The 15,993-nt window shown below is 38.5% G+C and overlaps 1 protein-coding gene across 1 annotated transcript; it reads left to right on the top strand.

The window, feature by feature from the left end:
• The first annotated feature begins 131 nt into the window (after positions 1-131).
• Positions 132-14,988, top strand: LOC130924316 (oocyte zinc finger protein XlCOF26-like). Its single transcript, XM_057850786.1, has 2 exons — positions 132-218; positions 12,165-14,988. The coding sequence occupies exon 2, from the start codon at positions 12,245-12,247 to the stop codon at positions 13,376-13,378; it is 1,134 nt and encodes a 377-aa protein (XP_057706769.1). The 5' UTR covers positions 132-218; positions 12,165-12,244; the 3' UTR covers positions 13,379-14,988.
• The last annotated feature ends 1,005 nt before the right edge of the window (positions 14,989-15,993 follow it).

Here is a 15,993-nt window from a genome sequence, read left to right as displayed (position 1 = left end):
TTACAGACAAAGTTCTGAGCCTTCAAATTCTGATGTTCTATTGTTTCAATATTTTTTAGTCCAGACGCTTGCAGACCTTTAAACAGATTACACTGAAGTTTCAGCGCCAGAACGTTTCTACTTCCGGGTCACTCTTGAAGCAACATCTGTGTACACTACCGGGACTTACAGTTCTTTCGTGTCCTCTTAAACGAGCTCTTTTAAAGCATTCTCATCCGGTAAGTACACAAGTAAGAATTTAGTGGACTAAAAAGTGCTATTTTAAGGTTTAGCGTAAGTAGTTTGGCTTTATGTTGAAGGGTGTCATACTTCGTTTTGTTTATCTTTGCTTGCTAGCCAAGACACGTTAACGCATTTCGATTGATTTGCTTAACTGTTTTTATTTTTTTTCAAGTGGGGTTCGCTTGGTTAACATTAGAGTGATAACGTTCAATCATCTAAGACGCTTCCGGACTTATATTTAAAATGCGACAAAAGACTACTGACTAAAGGCCAAATCAATCCCTAACAAGAAGTTAATGAGTAGAGACGTAAGATCCCTAACAAGAAGTTAATGAGTAGAGACGTAAGATGAGAGGAAATCCAGGCCAGGACGAGCAACTGAAAAACGAAAGGAAGTGAAAAGTGACAGCAAGATGATGACCCCGAAATTCAGTGTCCGCAATAAAATTAACATACAAGAATATTTATAATAATAAGGTGACAATGAGTGTTTTTTGCTTCCCATCATTCTTGAGGGGAATTCTAAATCAGGCTGCTTAGGCAAAACTTTTCGCCAAGATCTTCATCCATTGAACATGGTACGCCCGCCGGTGTCGTGCCAATGTAGCTACCCCAGTCAAAAATTGTATCGCCTGGGCGGAGCCATATGGAGGTAGATTTGTGTTGCCTCAAGTTGCCAAAAAAATGCCTCAAAATTAGGCATGTGCGGGTGTTCTGCCAAAATATGCTACATCGGCGAAACGTCTACATTAGTCGAATTTGACACCTAAAGTACTACCGTGCGCTCTAAACTTGTTTTGTTTAGATGCATACAGGAATAAGGTACTTAAAAAATGCCTGCAGAAAATACTTAAATGTAGTTATATCAAATAAGGACGGTTTAAACATGCTACGTGACTAATGTGGTCAACTGCTTCAAAGCTAACACAAAAAAACACAATGGTTAAAAGTATGAGAGGGTAATACATGCAAAAAGTATCTTTGAGCCTGTGAAAAGGTTCTAAATAACTAAATAAAAACAAAAATAGTGAGTAATCGCCGCCTCGAACTGATGTGCGCATGCGTGTGAATGCATGCGCAAGCGCCCTGAGCATTGTGTAGGACGTTTCGCCGCGTAGTAAGGAATGGCCGAACACCGGTATGAGATTTTAACGGTACGATAACCGTTAGCAAAAATACCGCGGTTTCACGGTATTGCAATTATAGCTCCAAAATTTTGAGATGTATGGGTTTAAAAAAAAAAACAACTTTTTTCCATTGAACAGGATTTTTTTTTTTTCAGAACATATTTGCAAATTGGAACATGAATATAATGTGAAAATAAATAAATTAACAAAAAATAACAAATATTTTATATAAATTAAAATAAATAGATCCTAGACTATACCCACAGCCAGAGCTCGTTGCTCAATATTAGAGCAACAACAAAATAATTGCTATACAAAAATTAAAAATTCTAAATAAAATTAAAGATATATACTGACTTTTTATGGTTCAAGTGAAGTTTCGCCATTTTCAGCCAGTGTCAACTCTAGTCTACATGATGTCATGCCTTTGTGTTAAAAAGAACAAAGAATTCATAAGTTAATAAGTTAGTTAAAAATGTATAAGTTAGTTTTATAGGTTAGTTAAAATGTAAATATTGTTGAGGAAAGGTTTCATCCAAAAAAAAGTGAGAAGTGAGACCTCCTTTCAGAATTAGCAATCTTTGACGCGATCCTTTCCCCCCCCCCCCTTTTTTTCATGGTGCTACTGCTATCCTGTTGAACCTACTCACACGTGGAAAAATACAATTGTACAACGTTTTAAATATATTCATTTGTATATTTCACCACGATTTGAGAGCTCAATAAATTGAAGAAAAGTACGCCTTGTGTTTGGAGGGTTCGTTTTTGGGTTTGCTGGCTGTTGAGCAGAATAGCGTCACTGACACTCACGGCAACAAACAGGGGAAGGGTGAGCGCTGCCGCACCAAGCCACTTCGGCTGCGTTTTGGCACATGAAAAATAGCGAATACCGTACTAAGGTATGACGAAAAATTTTAGTGGTTTTGAAACCGCGACGTTTTCACACCACGGTAAACCGTGAAACCGGTAACCGGCACATGTCTACTCAAAATCTATATTTTCAACCTAAAAAAGTGCTCCAATAAAAAAAAAATGTGTTTGAATGCAAACATAATTTTGAAACTCCAAAAAAAAATGCATGTGAAAGGTAATTTTCTTTGATTTATTTATTTATTTATTTGTTTATTATTGAATTAACTTTTTGGATTGAATTAATGTTGATTTGTGTTTGGGCCACATTTTGGTTAGGACATTTTTGTCTTTATTATCCAAATCAAATAAAGAAGTTGCTTCCCCAAAAAATATTTTCAAAAAGAAGAATCACTTCAATCAAAAAAAAGGAAATTTCAATCATGGAAAAAGTTTTTGAACGCGAAAAAATATTTGAGATTGAAACATTTGCATTTGAACACTTAAATCATCAAAAAGTTTTTGATTTAAGCAATCCTTTTTGTGTTTGGGCCATATTATGGGTAGGACATTTGGGTGTAAATCGTTTAATCCCCCCAAAAAGATGCTTCAATCAAAAAAAAAAATATTTTCAATGAAAGAAATCATTTGAAAAATAAAATTGCCCTCCCCTAATTTTAAATTTATTTTTTTTGAAAATTATATGCAAACCGTCTAAGTTGCTTGTCACATGATCTGTTCGAAAAATAATTTTGACCCATTATAAAAAAAAAAATTGTTGCAGTTTTACTGTTTTACAACTTATATATATGGCGGAAAACAGACAAGACTGAAAAAGCAGTTTCTGCTCTTGCACTCCACTTTAAAAGAAACTGCTGTATTTTAAGCTAAAACAACTGTTGTGTTTGATAGAACAATATGTCTATATGCTGCCATAGCAGGTCCATGGCACATTAAGCTCCCGAACTATTTTTAATTTGTCCGTTTTACCCTGAAAACCCCCGTTTACAGACGCGACGTCTGTAAACGGGCGTTTACAAGCAACCGCTTTTGTTTCAACGCAGCCATAAAACGAAGGTAATTAATTATATTTATTATTCAAAATGTCTGTCGTTTTTAGCTTAGAATCATTCATTGACGACTTTAAAAAATTATTCACTCACATATTTTAAACTTTTAAACAAATTATGTCACAATGAGAAAAATGGTGTCTGTAAAAAAGTCACTGATATCTACCTCATAACTATCGCTTAGTTGTATTTTTTTTGTTACCGTCGCATTTTCTCTGATATGTTAGATGATAAATAATTGATCGAAACAAAAAAAAGTTGAAAAAAAAAAGTTTGAAAGGGTAAAATATATGAAAAAGAACATCTCGACCACTCCTAGATGTCTGCGATTTCTGCATCGCGATCCTTGTTATATTACCATGTTTCACCCATAAAATTTCCAAAAAATCCAGCTGTGGCCATTCACAGCTGTGTCTTGACATTCAATGATGCATGCTACATGGAGTTTTTGGATCGAAACAAAGTAAGTACCCAATAATATCTCGTTAAAGTCATGGCGTCTGTAATTCTGTTGTTGCGTGCTCTCACCTCCAGATAGGGTTTTGCTGTTTAAAAAAACGTTTTAAAAAAATGCCGTCCCGCTCAAAATTTTTCTTCCCACAGAAAATTGAAATTTTAAGCTTTCCAATCATGTATCACACATGCATATCGGACAATTTTGAAAGTTGGCTAAATTGGGGGTCTTCAAGTCACCTGAGTGTTTTCCGCCATATATATATACTAAAGTCAATTACATGCAATGACACCTTTTGGCCACCGGGGGAGGAAGGGCCTGCCCCCCCCCTTAAAATCCGCTTATGCCGGAAAACTACAGTAAATCCTTGATAAATACTGCTCTTACTATTGCAAATATCAATTACAAAGAGTAAAACAAATTATGGATAAAATTGTAATAATAATAGTAATAATGATAATACCTGAAATAATACAGTGATGGCTCGATATCCGATCGCTTCGACACACGATCTTTTCGAAATCCGACGTGAAATTTAACTCGCCATTTGTTTCTACATCCGACGACATGCTCGAAATACGACCATCTATGACAGTGGCGCAGTTTTTTTTTTTTTGTTTCCCCACAAGACGGACGCATGGAAGATTTTCTCGTGAGAGCAATCAACATGGGTTCCAATAATGTTAGTCTAGGTGGTGAAAAAAAGGGAAAAGGTGATGCTTACCATTGAAATGAAGTTGGAAATAATACAAAATATGGGCATCGTGTGCACATCCTTGTACTGGCTCGACAATATGGCCGTCGAATGTCTACTCTCGACTGTCCTCCTCTGACCTCCGTTTGCCAGTCGTTATGAATTAAGGTGACAATCACTGTGGTAACATCGCCAAAGAAATCGCCAGCGTTGTCAGGTTTCTAGTAATTTATTCCATCAACTTGTGCAACACAACACACCTACAGTCCCCTGCAGCTGACCATGTAAAGTGAAAGTGAAAAGTCCTCCCTCACTGTGGCACGTCAACCACGCGATGCGTTCTGGTAATCCACGCAAAAATACATGTGCCACATTAGAACCTGATTCACCACGTTATTACAGGTGTTATTATTATTATTACTATTAATATATTGTTATTCCAATTTGTATTCACAATTTACTTGTTTTGCTCTGTGTAAATGCTATTTGCAATAGTACTAGCAATTTTTATTAAGGATTTAGTGTAGGATTTCGGGCATTAGAACGAATTATTGGAATTATAATGTATTCTTATGGGCAAATCCTGCTTGACATACGACCATTTCGACTTACAAACTAGGTCCGGGAACGAATTTACTTCGTATATAGAGCTACCACAGTATAACGCAGACATGTCCAAAGTCCGGCCCGGGGGCCAGATGCGGCCCGTGGTCAAATTTCATCTGGCCCCCAGCCACAGTCATAAAACCAATATTATCTGGCCCGTACACAGACTTAATAAATTGGTTAGCAGTACTGCCACCAGCATATGAAGTAGCTTGCACACCAAATGTTGCTTCTCATTTACCCACTAAAAGGCAGCAGCACTCTAAGCAACATTACCCCGTGTGACCCTTTACTCCCAATTTTCTTAAAGTGATCCTCGATTTTAAAGACATGTAGGCTCTAATAAATCACAATTGTTCTCTTGTATTAAAATATGTCGTTAGAAACACATAAAATGTTAAATCAATGGAAATATTTTATAATATTTAGTGCATATTTTGACCGATAGTTGGCGCCATGTTCTGCGGACGCGGAGTGATGACGTAGATGATATTTTTCCAATCGTGTAGCGTGTGTACAACAACTGTGTATTACTGGCTTAACTCGCGAAGTAAAATGCCACGATGTGCTGCTTATGGATGCAATTTCGAGTCAAATGGAAACAAGGAGAGTGATGCGAGTCTCCACAAATTTCCTGTTGACAAGAAGAGGAGAAAGGTTTGGGAAAATGCCTGTAGACAAGCAAATCTTCCCAAACAACCAAGGCTTTGTTGTCGCCATTTTTCTCCTACCGCTTTTGAGGATTTTAGTAGATGACAACTAATGAAAGATCTCACCGGAGCGGCTAGATATAAGCGCAGACTAAAACCAAATGCTGTTCCAACTATTTTCTCGCACAAGAAGCCTCAGCCTGCTCGGATATCGAGTGAAATGCGCGCAATGAAGCGAGACGGACGAGACACTCTGGCCGCCCTCTTAAGCACCCAAGCCGCTCCTGTCGCTACAGCGGGAGGCGAACCTTCGGGCGTACCGCTAGTCACAGAGGAAGCTAATAATTCACCTCTACTGTCAGTTCATCAGGCAGTGTGTGTTCTGTATTCAGCTAATATGAGTGATGCTGCCACTCAAACTGATCAAAGCACGTCCAATGCAATTCATTCAATGCAACACAAATGTCCCAACCCCATTGATAAAGCAATAAATTCTCATCGCCGGAATGGCATACATGTGAAGTCAAAATCCATTTTAGGGGACTCCCTCTGAAAGCTCATCGCGAGAATGGCAAGAGTGCCAAACAGTAATCAGAGAAAAGGGTGGCTACTTTGAAGATACTAGAATATCACACGTTTTTAGTTATTTCACCTTTTTTCTAAGTACACAATACACACGTGTGCATTTGTAGCAAGTTATAACAGAATTCACCGGCGGAAATTATGTTGGCACGTTGTGTGGTGGTGGTGGTGGGGGGGGGGGGTACTTTGTGAAGGGAACAGCTGGAAATAACTGTTACCTTCCGCGGGTCGCATGCCAGACAGACATTGCTATTTCTTGCAGCCTAAATGTCAATAAAACAACGCGGATTAGCTCCGTGGTTTGATACTCCGCATCCTTCCCTAGCTCGCCACACATTCAAAGTTTTATTGCCTTCAGGGAGAGTTTATAATGTCAATGGTCAAGAAAATAAAAAGGCACGAATGCCAATGTGTTTTGGCCTGTACTGTATGTAAAGCATACGACAGCTCAGGATGCTAACAATCTACACAATTATATTGGAATGAGTTTGATGACGCAATAACTCACCTTGAAGATCTGCTGACAAAAACCTGAGTTCTCGACAACATACGCTCTCTCGCTCCGTTGTCATCGAGATGCACTTGCGCAAGTACACCAGAAGTTTAGCCCAACTCTTGCCTCATCAGGTATTTCTTGCTCTGCATTTCGCCTTTGCTGCTCGTCTTGTGAACGACTGACAGTGCTGTCCTGCTCTTCACTTTTCCGCTCTGGTTCAAATTGGAAGGGACGAACTGACGAGATGTTGCTAATGAATGACACGCTGAAGTCTAGCAGCGGGATTTGTGACGTCACAGCACTGCGACGTCAACAACCATGGCGAACAATCAGTTAAAATAATTTTACAAATTTTATTAAAACGAAAACATTAAGAGGGATTTAATGTCAAATTATTATAACTCATACTAAGATGTATCTTTTAAGAATTACTTGTCTTAAAACTAGAGGATCACTTTAAAATGGCGACAATCAACAAAAAAAAAATTTACTGCGAAAGGCCGACACCTCAAGGATAGGTGGAAATTGGACTATTTCTTCACTAAAATACGCAACAACTGTGTCTGTCTCATTTGCTAAGAAACAGTCGCTGTTTTTAAAGAGTTCAATGTGAGGCAATATTACCAAACAAGACACGCTGACATGTACAAGATTACAGGGAAGATGCGCAGCGAGAAATTGAAGCAACTTGAAGATAGTTCACAACAGCAGTATTTCGCAAAAGCCGGAGAGTGGAAAGAGAACGCCACAAGGCTAGTTGCGAGATTGTTGAAATTATTACGTAATTAAAAAAAATAATGAAGCATATGTGACACACAAAATGGCTTGCTAAAATTTGCTTAAATATATTGTTCTACGTAAAGGTCGTCAGCCAAGGTCGGCCCCCCACATTTTTAACACACCAAATTTGGCCCCCTTTGCAAAAAGTTTGGACACCCCTGGTATAACGAATCGGGTTCTAATGTGGCGGATGTATTTTGCGTGGTGTACCCGAACGCACCACATGGCTGACGACTGAGTGAGAGAGAGTGAATTAGTTTTTACTTTCACTTTTCGTGTTCTGTTGTTGGGCATCAGCTGTGGGGGACAGTAGGCATTTTGTGTTGCTCAAGGTCTGAAATAAATGATTAAAAACCCTATGAAGCTGGCGAGTTCTTTGGCGATGTTCCAATAATAATAATTGTCACCTTAAAAAGACTGGCGAATGGTGGAGGACCGATGATATAGTAGACATTCAACGGCCGTATTGTCGAGCCAGTTCACGGACACAGACACCACACTCATATTTTCCTATCCTATCATTTCCATTTTCATTTCAATGGTAAGCCTCACCTTTTTACTTTTTCCACCATCTGCACTGCATTGTTGGAACTTATGTTGATTTCTCTCACAACAAAATCCACCGTGCGTCCATCTTGCGGGAAAACAAAGAAACTGCCAAGCTGTCATAAATCGTCGTATTTCGAGCATGTCGTCGGATGTACAAAACAAAGGGCGAGTCAAATTTTACGTTGGTTGTCGAAAAGATCGTGTGTCGAAGCGATCGTATGTCGATGTCCCACTGTATTATGAAAGTTCCGAAAGGTGCAAAAAGTCACCTGTAAGAAGTGATTTGAACCCCTTTGTGTTGAAAATGGTTTATTACTCGAAGATTAATTAATGAAGAACGTGGGGGTCATCTGCTGGTGCATTGCGTGTACTGCAGACTGCAGCCATGCAAAAAGGTTGATGCTACAAGTGTGCATGTTAAACTGTTCAAAAGTGAACTACAAAAAAAATGTGCATTGCTGTATTTTGTGCACTTTTGTTTTTATATTGCACAAAATTAAAAGTTAACAAAATGCAGAAAACTGCACATAAGGTCATCAAAATGCAGAACATTGCACAAAATCAGTTGTAGACATGCAATCCCCAAAAAATAATTCACATTGGATAGACAAACTAAATTTAATTTACACTCAGCAAGATGTTAAGGCCTTTTGCCTCTGTGAAGTTGCCCCTGCCCCATCAGACGCATTTTTTTAAAAATGTCAATCATTTATGCTGTAACAGGTTCCATTTCTGCTATCGTTTTTGAGGCACTTCTTTGATAGGTCAATCTGACGTCAAAAAGCCCCCCATTTTGATTAAAAATGGCTTAAAATGGTGTCAATCCTTTATTCTTCGTATGTGCTTGTTTGTGCTGTAAAAAGTTTCGTTTATGCTGCTCTCGTTTTTGAGACCTCTTAGTTTTTGATTGCTTTTATTCTGCTTTTAATTTGCGTTTGTTAATTTTAATCTATCTCTTGTACAATGTTGTTGAGTGTTTTAAAAAGTGCTTGAAATAAATGGATGATTAATAAAGTCTGTTTAATAGGGGTGTGACAAAATATCGAAATGGTGATATATTGTGATACTTTGTATCCCAAAAAGTTATGGATATGTTCCTGCCAAGAATCGAGATATCGTTTTAAAAAGGTGTCAATGTTTTTTTTTGTTTTTTTTTTTTAAAAAGGGACCAACAAGTTGCTAAAAAATCTTCCACCATAATAATGTCTCAGGTAACTAAGGCTGCCACTGACAGTGCTCGACGCCCAATCTATTTCGACTGGGAACGTTCCTTCATTCGAAATAGGGCTGCAGCTATCGATTATTTTAGTAGTCAATTAATCGATGAACTATTTAGTTTGAATATTCAAGTAATCAGATAAGGGGGTAATCAGATAAGGAACACAACAAATTTTACCTGAGCTGAGCCTCACACGGTATACAGTGGGGAGAACAAGTATTTGATACACTGCCGATTTTGCTGGTTTTCCCACTTGCAAGCCATGTAGAGGTCTGTAATTTGTATCATAAGTTCTCTTCAACTATGAGGGACGGAATCTAATACAAACATCCAGAAAATCACATTGCATAATTTTTAAATAATACATTTGTATTTAACTGCATGAAATAAGTATTTGATACATTACCAACTAGTAAATATTTCGGCTCTTAGTTCTTTTTAAGAACCCCTCCTGTTCTCCACTCATTACCGGAAGTAACTGCACCTGTTTGAACTTGTTACCTGTATAAAAGACACCTGTTTACATGCTCAAACAAACAAACTCCAACCTTTCCACAATGGCCAAGACCAAAGAGCTGTGAAGGACATCAGTGATAAAATAATAGACCTGCACAAGGCTAGGATGGACTACAGGAAAATAAGCAAGCAGTTTGGTGAGAAGGTAACAACTGTTGGAGCGATTATTAGAAAATGGAAGAAGTTCAAGTTGACGGTCAGTCTGCCTCGTTCTGGGGCTCCATGCAAGATCTCACCTCGTGGGGCATCACTGATCATGAGGAAGGTGAGGGATCAGCCCAGAACTACACGGCAGGACCTGGTCAATGACCTGAAGAGAGCTGGAACCACAGTCTCGAAGAAAACCATCGGAAACACATTATCCTACAGTGCACGCAAGGTCCCGCTACTGAAGCCAGTGCATGTCCAGACACGTCTGAAGTTTGCCATTGACCATCTGGATGATCCAGAGGAGCAATGGGAGAAGGTCATGTGGTCGGTTGAGACCAAAATTGAACTTTTTGGTCTAAACTCAGCTCGTCGTGTTTGGAGGAAAAAAAGGATGAGTCCAACCCCAAGAACACCATTCCAACCGTGAAACATAGAGGAGGAAACATCATTTTTGGGGCTGCTTCTCTGCCAAGGGTACAGGACGACTGCACCGTATTGAGGGGAGGATGGATGGGGCTATGTATCACCAGATCTTGGCTGACAACCTCCTTCCTTCAGTTAGAGCCCTGAAGATGGGTCGTGGCTGGGTCTTCCAGCATGACAACGACCCAAAGCATACAGCCAAGCAACTAAAGAGTGGCTCCGTAAGAAGCATCTTAAGGTCCTGGAGTGGCCTAGCCAGTCACCAGATCTGAACCCGATAGAAAATGGAGGAAGGGAGCTGAAAGTCCGTGTTGCCCGGCAGCAGCCCTGAAGGCTCTGGAGAAGATCTGCATGGAGGAGTGTGCCAAAATCCCTGCTGCAGTGTGTGCAAACCTTGTCAAGGACTACAGGAAACGTTTGGTATCTGTAATCGCAAACAAAGGTTTCTGTCCCAAATATTAAGTTCGATTTTTGTGATGTATCAAATACTTGTTTCATGCAATTAAATGCAAATTTATTATTTAAAAATCATACAAAGTGATTTTCTGTTTTTTTGTATTAGATTCCGTCCCTCACAGTTGAAGAGAACTTATGATACAAATTACAGACCTCTACATGCTTTGCAAGTGGGAAAACCAGCAAAATCGGCAGTGTATCAAATACTTGTTCTCCCCACTGTATATATATTTAAAAAAAGAGGATCTATGTACAACAAAAGAACAATTGGCTAACTTAGATAGCAAAATACAGCTAGATCAAATGCTATAAAATACTAACACTTTTTTACAATGCTCTTAACCAATGGCTCAGACACATATTCCCGCAAAAAATGGCTAAATATACCTTTAAACTAAATTGCGGATGCATTAAAAAAAATCACTATCTCAAACAAAAACTTAGCTTATGTTGGTCTTAACAGGGAGCAGATGGATTCAGCCATCTTTAATGAGGTAGACTAGAGCGCCGTGTATCCACTCAAATCAATAAAAATAAATGCAAACACTTTCAAAACAAACCATCACAACGCCACTTTACTAAACGAATACTTGAAGAAGCAAAAGTTCATTTGAATCTTTTTTTCTAATTGAATACTCGAGTTAATCGATTAATTGTTGCAGCACTAATCCGAAACCAGAGCATTCTCAGTCATTCTGTCCGATTTTCGGGGCATTTACAGATCACTTGCTGTTCATTTACTGGTCATTTCCTGTTGAGTTTGAGTCCCTGCCTAATCATTTGGGTGATTCCCAGGTGACTTCCTGTTCTGTAACACAAAATAAACAGGATGTGACCCATAAAATACCCCAAAATCAACAGGAAGTAACTGAAAATCAACAGGTAAATGGCCCAAAATTACCTCATTGCCGGGCATTGGCTGCCACTGACGGCCATAGACGTTCAATCTGTTTGAAGTGGGAGGGATGGCAGCGTCATTCGCTGCATAACAGTTCAAATGGATTGGACGTCTACTAGTGATAAACTCATTCCAATTCACAGCAGAAGCTTGTTTTTCTGTTTATTAGTTGTTTGTAGAATATCCTACAATGTTTTCCTGACCAATGTATTGATAATCGTTGTATCGCCATTTCGTCAGAGCATCGTTATCGTGAGCTTTGAATCACAAATCGTATTGTATCGTGAGGTAACAAGAGGTTCCCACTCCTGTTTAATGTATCCACAGCTTACGGGTTCTTAGTGACAGTAAAAAATCTACAAGATGAAAATCACAGCAAAAGCTCGACTTGCATAAATCACATGATTTTTTTTTTTCACCCAGTGTGCCGCTGACTTGCTGTAGAAGATCTACACTCTGAAAAGCGCCATCCCCTTCACATTAAAACGTAGGAAGAGTCAAAGATGCTGCACATTAAACAGGAGGCGGAGCCAGAGACTCCCTACTTGAAAGCAGAACAGGAAAATGAAATCACGTTTCCGATGACTGTCAGTGTGAAGAGTGAAGAAGATGAAGGTCCAACAGAAGAGAGTGTAGCAGCGAGACCTTCGAGCGACAGCTCTTTTGAGCATCTGACAACACAAGGAGTGGGACGATCACAACCGGACGGCCTCTTAGCTCCGCTTTCGGACAGCGACGAAGTAACGTCACACTGTTCTGACTTTAATACTGATGAGGAGGATGATGACTCTGATCAAAATGCTTCAAAATCCTTCAAGTCATCGTTCAAAAGAGACACAAAAGAATGTGCGGTTAAGAAACCTTTTTCCTGCTCACTTTGTGATAAAACATTTTCTTGGAAACAAAGCTTAAAAGCACACACGCGTACACACACAAGGAAGGATCCTTTTATCTGCACATGTTGTGGTAAAACATTCACCGAGAAGGGAAATTTAAAGAGACACGCAACCACACACATTGGAGAGAAACAGTTTGCCTGCTCACTTTGTGGTAAAACATTTTTTCAGAAAGGAAATTTAGTATCACACGAAAGAAGCCACACTGCGGAAAAACCTTTTGTCTGCAGATTTTGTGGTAAAAAATTCACCCAAAAGGGAAATTTATACAAACACACGCGCGCACACACTGGAGAGAAGCCTTTTGCCTGCTCCTTGTGTGAGAAAAGATTTAGTCTGAAGCAACATTTGACAAGACACATGCTTGTACACTCTGGAGAGAAACCTTTTGTCTGCGCATGTTGTGGTGAAAAATTCACCCAGAAGGAAAGTTTAAACAAACACACGAGCAGACACACTGGAGAGAAGCCTTTCGCCTGCACACTTTGCGATAAAACATTTTCTCAGAAGACTTATTTAGAAAAGCATAACCGTGCACACACTGGAGAAAAGCCTTTCGTCTGCACATGTTGTGGTAAACGATTCACTGAGAAGGGAAATTTAAACAGACACGCAAGCACACACACTGGAGAGAAACGTTTTGCCTGCACACTTTGTGGTAAAAGATTCGCTCAGAAAGCAAATTTAGCATCCCATGTTAGAAGCCACACTGGGGAAAAACCTTCAAATTGCAGTGCGTGACAAAATATTCTGCATTTAAGAGTGGGAAAAACATTTCAATTTCCTTATTCAGTTTACCTTGAGCCTCTGTCTTTCTGTTGAGATTGTACCATAACTTGCCTACTGCTTTTCGCTATTTTACTTCTGAATAGTAGCATTTGAAATCCATATCTACTGTAATTTCTGGACTATTGGGAGCCCCTGATTACAAGCCTCACCAAGTACATTTTTAAAGGAAAAACCATTTTGTTCATACATAAGCGTCTCCTGTCTATAAGCTGCGTGTGCCCACATAGTAACATGAGAAATTTACAAAGAAATACAGTTTTCTAAATTTTAATAACATACCTTAACTTTTCTTTCCAAACGGCGGCAGCAACCCGGCACTTATAGCAGCAACACAGAGCACAGCACTAACCGGGCTGGTTATTAGAAACATGAAATTTTTTTTCGCCATCTTCATCTTCTTCCTGTGCACTGAAACTATGGAAGTCTTCACCCTCAGTGTCGGATTTGAATAGGCTCAGATACACTTCGCCACGCACCTTCTGTCTCTCTTTCGTTGTCGCTTTCAATGTCTTTCATAGTGAGGCAAATTCACTCCTGAGCTTGTGCCGTCCTCTTCGTCACGTAGCAGACCGACTGTTCGAAACCCGTTGGTGATGGTGGATTTTTTTCACACTGCTCTTCCCTGTCAAGATTCACTGGCAGACTTGAGCAAAAGTTGCTTTTCGCATGCGGCCTGTTTTGGTAAACGATCTCTTGCCGCTGGCCATCCAATCCTTCCATTCAACTCTGAGTACCACTTTAAATGCACATTTCACACTAATGTCAAGTTGCCAGTGCATTTTTTCTAGCATTTTCCATGATGTAGGTCTGCTAACTTTACTTATGCACAAAGATGAGGGTCTGCTACTTTTATTCATGCACAGAGCACAAAGTTAAATTACCGGTTGACGCAATAATTTTGACAGCCCTAATTGTGATCCGTTTTTAGAGGTCTTCTCTGTTCTATATAAAAATCAACTTTAGCGTGTTACCTGCGGACATAGCCAATGTGTATTTATTTTGAATTCATTAATTTGTTTTTTGTGAACATTAATGTATTAATTTTAGGGCTGTCAAACTTATCGCGGTAATTAATTTTTTTAATTAGTCACGTTAAGACATTTGACGCAATTAACGCACATGCCCCACTCAAACAGATTAAAATGACAGCACAGTGTCATGTGCACTTATTACTTGTGTTTTTTTGGTGTTTTTTCGCCCTCTGCTGGCGTTTGGGGGCGACTGATTTTATAGGTTTTAGCACTATGAGCATTGTGTAATTATTGACATCAACAATGGCGAGCTACTAGCTTATTTTTTGACTGAAAATTTTACAAATTTTATTAAAACGAAAACATTAAGAGGGGTTTTAATATAAAATTTCTGTAACTTATACTAACATTTGTCTTTTAAGAACTACAAGTCTTTCTATCCATGGATCGCTTTAACAGAATATTAATGCCATCTTGATTTATTGTTATAATAAACAAATACAGTACTTATGTACAGTATGTTGAATGTATATATCCGTCTTGTGTCTTATCTTTTCATTCCAACAATAATCTACAGAAAAATATGGCATATTTTATAGATGGTTTGAATTACGATTAATTATGATTAATTTTTAAGCTGTGATTAACTCAATTAAAAATTTTAATCGTTTGACAGCCCTAATTAATTTATCAATTTATATCATTAAAAAAATAATCAAATAATCAATAAAATATAGATATATTTAGTGGCCAAAAATGGAACATAAACAATAAATTCTCATAAATGCAGGCCTGTTCCGAATAAACTGAATAGGAGGCTCGGACTGGATAAAAACAAAGTATTTATTTTGAATAAAAAATAAAGGTAAGGACGGTGAAGTACACAAGCAGGGAATCTCAATTAGCAAGGCTGGTATTAAAAATATTTTTTTATTTTTAATAATTTGAATAAGCAGTGGCCAATTTATCACCCCACTAAGAACACTGCACTGCTAAAAGCCACTCTGGTTAAAAAAAAAATGCACAGCACATGCAAGGCCAACATACCATGCTTGTTGCACGATCCCGCTACAAATAAAAAGGTAAGGACGGTGAAGTACACGAGCAGTGAATCTCAATTAGCAAGGCTGGTATTAGAAACATTTTTTGGGGGATAATTTTAATAATCAGTGGCCAATTTATCACCCCGCTAAAAACACTGCACAGCTAAAAGCCACTCTGGTTAAAAACGCACAGCACATGCAAGCCTAACATAACATGTAGGTTGCACGGTCCCGCTATAAATAAATAAAAACAACCCATAAAACACTAATTTAGAGGGGGTCTGAAGATGCCACCAGAATGATTTTCAAGTTTTTTAGCCTTTTACTATCTGAAGTTAGGCGGCATTGATATTTTGGCAATTTCACTCCGCCTGCTAAAATGCTCCCTGTGTGAACTACGGCCTTGAAATAATAATAATAACAACAATAATAATTATTATTCTTATATTAATCATTGCCATTGTTTTTTCTGTTTTTTGATTTTCAATTGCAAAAAGTCAATGCAAAAATATAATTTTAAATTATTTATTCATTTATATCTCTTTATTTTTAT

This window comes from Corythoichthys intestinalis, chromosome 1, assembly GCF_030265065.1.
Source record: "Corythoichthys intestinalis isolate RoL2023-P3 chromosome 1, ASM3026506v1, whole genome shotgun sequence".
Classification (NCBI taxonomy): Eukaryota; Metazoa; Chordata; class Actinopteri; order Syngnathiformes; family Syngnathidae; genus Corythoichthys; species Corythoichthys intestinalis.
The sequence above is the reverse complement of the archived record's forward strand: the minus strand, read 5'-3'. Positions and strand labels throughout refer to the sequence as shown.

Bases quoted from the DNA above. Each gene is read 5' to 3' on its own strand.
- LOC130924316 (XM_057850786.1), top strand. From the start codon at position 12,245: ATGCTGCACATTAAACAGGAGGCGGAGCCAGAGACTCCCTACTTGAAA.